Raw genomic sequence first — 7,299 nt, forward strand, 5'->3', positions numbered from 1 at the left:
ACCATGGTTTTGAAAACCAGGCTGAACTGGTCGGTCAAATCGGTCCAACCAGAAACCAAAAGTCTCTCCAATTCGATTCACAAGAGAAACTGCTATTTTAAAAACCGTTGAACCGACCAAAAACCAATCAGTCGGATCAAACCAAGACCCAGTCAGTTTATATGAAATGACATCGTTTTGGGTTTGTTATGAAATCAAGTTACACATCGAAGTGCCCAACATCCTTCTCCATTTCTCCTCTGCACAAAATTTCCTCAAAACTCAAGAAACCCTAGCCTAGATCTAGCCTCCAACCACCACCGCAACCGTTATTCTCACTGCCACCGTTCGTCGCACTTAGGATCTTTCGTCGTCATCTGGTCGTCGTGCTCCAACCCTTCTCCTCATTTACCAATTGCAGCTCCTTCCTCGAACTCGACGTGCTCCAACCCCTCATCCTACTCAGTTGCTCTTCACCCGCCGTCCGTCGTCGTGCTCGTTGCCATCTTCTGTCGCGGTCAACCACTTTCCCTCATATTTTGCTCAGATCTCCTGATTGCCTGGTTCTTCCTTTTTTTTTGGTTCAGAAACCACTTTGATTATTGATTATTGATTAACTCATTATTGTTGTGGCCGTTGTTTGTTCTTTTTAATTTTTTGTTCAAAAACCAATTTGAATTATTATTGATTAGCTCTGCCGCTGCTACGCTCATTCTTCATTTTTTTTTGGTTCAGAAACCACTTTGAATGATTATTGATTAACTCTTCTCATTGTTGCTGTGCTTGTTCTTTGTTTTTTTAATTTTTTGTTTAAAAACCACTTTGAATGATTATTGATTATCTCTACTCACTGCGGCTGTGTTCATCTTTCTCTGGTCACTGCTAATACTCTGTTTTCTTCACTACTGTGATTTTTGTGCTGTGCTGTTGGAAAACCTTGTTAAAATTATGTTGTGATGTGCTTTTTTTGTGTTATCCATTTTTTATTCACTAACAAAAGGAAACTACAAATCCTGTTATCTTTGATTCAATCTGATGCACCTTAGTCTGGCATTATGTTTGTTGGCGAACAGGTATATCGAGAATCCTCCTCCTCACTCTTTCTCAGTTGGATTATGTAATCTGTAAGTTGTGCACTATGCATGCAGTCTCAGAAGTTCAAAAAGGCTTGAAATCATTTCACTATGCATCAACATACCTTGTCATTGACTTTTTGAAAACATCATATGAACGGCCTTTAGATATTGTCCTTCTCGAGGATGACATGAATTTCCACTCGCGCGCAGTTTCATTGTTGGTAAGTTCCTTCCATTCAGTGGCATAAGAATAAGTATTTTCAACAAAGGATGGTGACAAGTGTTTGATTCAGGAGGTTGGAAAAGGAGGTGGATATCTGCTTGTAGCAACAGATATAGCTGCTAGAGGAGTTGACCCTCCTGAAAGTTATAAATTATTAATATATTTTATGAATTGTAATTTTAATTATGGATGACATTTTGAGGTTTAAATTAAACTATAATTATGTTTAGTGGATTTATTTATATTTTATTTTATAAAACGGTTATTCCGGTTGAACCACGGTTAAACCAGTTGAAACAGTTTCAGTAACTAAAATGATTTTATGACCGATCTAGTTTTCAGAACCTTAGATGCCACTGTTCAAGTTGGCAAAATTTGCCGCATTGCTGAATTTACAGACATAAACTATGTCAAAAGGACACTATTTCCCCCCTTGTAGTGGCTCACAAAACACACCTCACTAGAAACTATTTCACAATAATGTAATTATTCTATTAGTCTCTATGAAGTTACCTTAACTCTGGTCCTCATTATAAACTCAAAATAGAGCATATACTCACCTAAAGCTTTGTTGAACCTTCCAAGGAAGAACTGAGGGGTTGGTCCTTTAACACGATAGTTGGCAATCGCTCGATGTCCCAACCAAGAACTTTACAGATGACCTGTGAATAAGCTCTGTGAGCTTGCTTCCTTTTTGTCCTTTTTACCGCAGTAGAATGCTGAAGTAAAGCGATGCAATCCTTAAACTTCTTCCACACCTTCTTTCCTATGGCTCCACAAACCAAGCAATAAAAGTCTCCTTTGCTATTGTTGTTTTCATAATATATCCTCAAGTCACTGTCTTCTGTAAACAAACTCAGAAAGAACTTGAAGTCCTCATGTTTTTCGGGAGAATGATCCGACACATCATCTTCATCCTCTTCATTGCTGTCCTCATCATCAGAGTCAGAATCAGCATTAGCAACTAGGTATTTTTTATAAGCTTTTAATGCCTTGTGCTGCAATTGCTGCACTGCCACATTGGCTTGCTCTTCTGCTGAAAGAGAGCTAGTGCAATGAGATGAGTTGGTTTGGAATAGAGGCCAAACTGATGCAGTTGAGGATGAATCGCTATTGGAATTTTTAAAAACCCATCCAGCATTAGAATCACAATACTCAAGAGATGCCTGCAGGTTATATTTTGAGATCAAAAAGGCTTTATTATTTATTTAATACTTAGGTGAATTACAAGGAAGTGTAAACTCCCTAAATGATGCGATAATGCTTAAAAAAAAAAAAGAGCCCTGTCAAACCACAATAAAACATATTTGTATGAGGTCTGCAGAAAATGGCACTATCACATTCCTAACCAATAACTAACTAGGTTCCTGATTTATGCCTCTACAAAACATTAAAATAAAAGGAGAAAAGAGAATTAAGACAACACTCACTGTTTCCTTCAAAGCTTCAAAATAACTTGTTTGAGCAATCCTTTAGAACATCTATGATATAATCTTGTTCTACTTGCTAATCTTTGAAGTTTCATTTTTATTTGTCTTATTCTTCGTAGTACTTTAGGTAGGTGGAAAAAGAGGCATTTTTAGATCCTTACCCAGTGGATTCACCAACTTTATCCCCGTGGAATCATAGAAAAGGAGAAGGGGACAGCCTGAATGAGAATGGTGGAGTAATAGAGATGATGAACAGAGACAATGACTAAAAAAGTGGTCAGTGGGGAGAAGCAAACAAACACAAAAAGATGAGGAGGCTAAGGCACAGAAATGGGAAACTGTATTATCATTTCTAAGATGATTAACGGTGTTGCTACACCTTAATTTTGATATCTAAGGGAAATAGGTATGCACTAAAATAATTAGTGAGAAAAATGTGACATTGCCAAATAACACTTGGTGAAAGGAGCATCTGAGAAATGCTCAGCAACCAAGGATAAACTTGATCATAATACATAGCAAGAATTAATTGTTTTAACTTTTAGTAGACAAAAATATAGAATCAAGTAAACATAATTAAAAGGAAATAACATGCAACATGGACCTTGAGTAGACTAGTCCCCCGCAAGCCTATAACCTTGGCCACATGTATGAGGAACCTGATATTCAGGGATAAGAGTTGAAGTGGAAAAGAGTTAAACCAAATGAAGGAACTCGTGACCCCCCCCCCCCCCTTCTTCTCTCTCTTCTTTTTTCTCTCCCCCTAAAAAAGTTTGACAAAGTTCACCAATTGACCAACCAAAGTTTGAAAAACTTGCCATATTTTGGTGAAGTTTGTCAATCTTTTTCTGATTTGGCAGTGGCGAGTGGGGTTGTTGTTGGTGGTGGTGGAGTGGGGAGCAGTAGTGCTTTCTTTTAGTCGGAACTAGAATTTTTCAACTGCCAAAATGGTGGTTCAGTATATATAAATTGATCTAAGAGCTCGCAAGAATGAGTTACAAGAAGAAAATAACAATGAACAGGAAAAATAAGTATCGCAGTTCAAGAGATCATTTCTCTCCCTCTGTAGCACTAAGACGCCGCAACTACCCAAATTCTAAATGGTTTCATATTTTGGGATACGTCCCTTGGTTTTCTTCCATTTCCTTATATAACTCCCTCCTCCTACCAATAACAGAATAGAAATCTATATCCATCCTGTATCTAACTTGCTACTTAAGCAAACGTTTGTAACACAACCCTTCACCCATGTGTTGCATTTCACTCTTCACATAAACCGTACTTACAACTAGGCCTCTAAACATAAATAACTAGGCACTAATAACCACAAAAGTTTACATCTTCGGATATCTATGTTATACTCCAAGAAAACAGCTTTATCATTGTGTTTGTGGGTGCTCTGTTTTCCATGATAATCAACTTTCTCCTTTGGGTCACCAGCACCTTAAAAATTTGGAGTTTTTAGTATCAAAATACTAGTTTGTTTCTCATACACTCCGCCAAAATTAGATATTGGGATCCACATATTGCCATATAAAGAAAACTTAGTTTTAAAACACCTTAGTTAGCTGAAAATCAACAAAGCAACAAACCTTTCCATGCATAAAGAATGAGCCAGGTCAATTTATGCTATTAAAGAAACGCACTGGACAAGTTAAAAATGATAACAAGTATGGTGGAGGTCTCACCTTAGTCATTGCTCCACCCTCTCCACTTTCAAATCTAATATCCAAAATCTTTTCGTCAAGATTCTCGTCCTTATTATCAAGATCTTTTTCAATCACAGAACACTGCACACAAGACAATTAAAGGACAGTTTATAACCACATGAAAATACGCAAAACCACTTTTCTAAGTTCTAATATAATTTGCCACCAGTTTCTTCCCCAAGCTAAATAAATAATGAAAGGTCTAAACAACTAACCCCAACAATACTCTGTTCAACTCCGTTCACACACTCTTCATCCGGTTGATCATTATTCTCCATAGACACAACCTTACCATTTTGCTTGCAGGTACCACCTTCTCCATCATCAGCATTCTCCTTAACCTCATCCTGCATTGTTTCAAACTCCACCAAATCAAAACAAGAATAGGAGAAAACAAAAATCAAATCAGCGGAGCATACTATAACCATCGAATGCAAAATCATAGTTACATGGATCGCAATATGTAATATGTGAAATATATGCATGACGTCCCGATATGCTTACGCTATCTAATTGGTGAATTCATGTAACTGTGCAAAACCGCAAATTCGCCGTTACATTACCTCTGAGTTGGATGGCATGATCTTCAAATTGGACCCAAGAGGCTCTCCCTTCATTGCAATCACCGGAAGCTGATCAATGTCCCAACCCAATACCTTGCAAACCGCCTGCCCAAAAGCCCTATGAGCCAGTTTCTTGACCGTCCTCAAGACAGACTTGGCATGCTGAAGAAGGCCAACACAGTCCTTATACTTCTTCCCAGAATTCTTCTTCCCAACCGCGTCGCAAACCAAGCAGCAAAACTCGCCGTTCTCGAAACGCCTTTGGTAATAGCTCCTCAATTCATCATCCTCCTTGAAGATCCTCAAAAAGAACCCCTCATATTCTTCCAACTCAGCATCGTCGTAGTCGTCGTCGTCATCATCACAATCATCGTCATCACCATTCAAGATGAAGCCCCTTAAAGCTTGGGACGCCTTGTTCTGAGCTCGCAAAGCCCCAAGCCTCTCCTTCTCCTCGGGGGACACCGCAGGGGCCTCTAACCGGGGCTTCTTAGGTGCGGGCCAGCCCGTGGAGGGCGGGTCAGACGGAGCCGGGCATGGCCACTCCAAACCCGGACTCCGTGGTCGGTCCCTCGCCTTATTCTTCTTGTTCTTGTTCTTCTTTTTTTTGTTGTTTGAGGTGGGTGGGAGTGATCCGGTGTGCGCAGGTGCAAGAGGGATGGGTGGGGGATGTTGACGATGAGGGTTAAGGTGCCAGGGGGACGCATTGAAATAGGGATTAAGGGGTTTAGAGATGTGATGGTCTGACGCAAAGGGAATGGTGTTGTTGTAGAGTTGTGTTGGAGTTAGAATAGGGTTTGGCGGTGGTGGAGCTTGGGGAGGACCTTGGTGCCACAGAGAATGGAGGTAGATGACTTCATCTATCAGTCTTCGTTCGTCATAGGGATTCATGTTTGCGCCTCCTGCTGTCTGCACTCTACACAGACAGTGCACACACAAGTGCTAAATTGCGAATATAACAAAAATCAACGTTTTATTTTTGAAATTGGGCAAACAACGGTGTTCTTTCAAACGGTGGAATGTTGGGTGTTTACTGTTTAGTATGAAACGATTTAATTTAGGGGAGAGTGATCAGACTCTAATTTTTGAAAGGGGTACAAAGCAGATTTCGAAAAAAGAACCTTTCAATTTCTAACACTATGTTTTTTTTGGTGACTTTCTAACACTATGTTTGGATATAGCAAAAAAAATAGGAGGAAAGAAAAAAATGAAAAAAGAAAAAATAGAAAAAATAGAAAAAAAATAAAATTATTTGTGTATTATTTGGATAAAAAAATTAAAAAATAAATTATTTAAATAAAAAGAAAAATGAAAAATAAAATATTATAATGATATAAAATTATATTAATATTTTTATAATAAAATAAAATATAAATATTTTTATTTATTTATATTTTATTATATTTTATAAATATTATAAAATATTATAATTTTATATATTTAATTTAAATTACTTATCTAAAATATATAATATTTAAATATAAATTTTTATTATAATAATATATTAAAATATTAAAACTAAATTTATATTAATAATTAATAATAATAATAGAATTATGGATAATATTGTAAATATGTAAAAGATGTTTTTTTTTTTTGTTTTCCACCAATTTTTTTTTCTATTTTCTTTAGCATTCAAATAAAAGAAAATAAAATTTTTTATTCATTTTTATTTTTTCTATTATTTTTTCTTAAAACAAACATAATGTAAATATTTTGAGTACTTTTGTATTTAAATTTTTCATTTCTAAAGGATTGGGGGTTGTTGAAATTTAGGAAAGAAAAGAGGCGAAAATTTTGAGATGGAATTAACGTTAAAAAAGAAGAATGAGGTTAATTTAAAAATTTTGTTAAAACAATAAAAAAATTAAGATTTTGATATTTTTGTTATATAAAATTCATTTTTTATAAATATAATATTAATTTTTTTATTTGATAGATATTTTTTTGTCAGTAAAATCTATTGGTACAAATAATTATTTTTTTATCTATTTAAAAAAAATTAAAAAACTTGTGTCATGAGAACTAAACCTTCCATTGATCTCCAAATTTGACCGTGCATTAAATTAATTTTTCAAAGCGTGCAACACCGTGATGGTGTCTATTATCACAAAGAACAAAGCGAATTCTATCTATAAAAAATTAAAATTTAATTTTAATATCCTACTAATATAAAGCAATTTTATGTTTATATCTAATGATATAATATTATATTAATAAAAATAATTATTTTTTAAATATTGATTATATAAATAATCATTTAAAAATATAAATATAATTATACATTGTATAAAATATTTTAGATTATTAATGTATTAA

At 35.4% G+C, this 7,299-nt stretch overlaps 1 protein-coding gene across 4 annotated transcripts; it reads right to left on the bottom strand.

Moving 5' to 3' along the window:
* Nucleotides 1–750: 750 nt before the first annotated feature.
* Nucleotides 751–6,083, bottom strand: LOC112790065 (uncharacterized). Of its 4 annotated transcripts, XR_011879697.1 has the most exons (6): nt 4,981–6,083; nt 4,633–4,764; nt 4,397–4,498; nt 2,709–2,926; nt 1,839–2,444; nt 751–1,415 (listed from the first exon to the last, which is right to left on the bottom strand). XR_011879697.1 is itself a non-coding variant. In XM_025832291.3 (5 exons), exons 1-4 carry the CDS (start codon nt 5,869–5,871, stop codon nt 1,839–1,841), a joined length of 1,731 nt encoding a protein of 576 aa, XP_025688076.1. In that variant the 5' UTR covers nt 5,872–6,083; the 3' UTR covers nt 751–1,415. The 4 variants fall into 4 exon arrangements, 2 of the variants coding, with proteins under 2 accessions (XP_025688076.1, XP_025688075.1); XM_025832291.3 differs by lacking the exon at nt 2,709–2,926; XR_003196490.3 differs by lacking the exon at nt 751–1,415 and having other exon boundaries at nt 1,579–2,444.
* Between the last annotated feature and the right edge of the window lie 1,216 nt (nt 6,084–7,299).

This window comes from Arachis hypogaea, chromosome 3, assembly GCF_003086295.3.
Source record: "Arachis hypogaea cultivar Tifrunner chromosome 3, arahy.Tifrunner.gnm2.J5K5, whole genome shotgun sequence".
Lineage (NCBI taxonomy): Eukaryota > Viridiplantae > Streptophyta > Magnoliopsida > Fabales > Fabaceae > Arachis > Arachis hypogaea.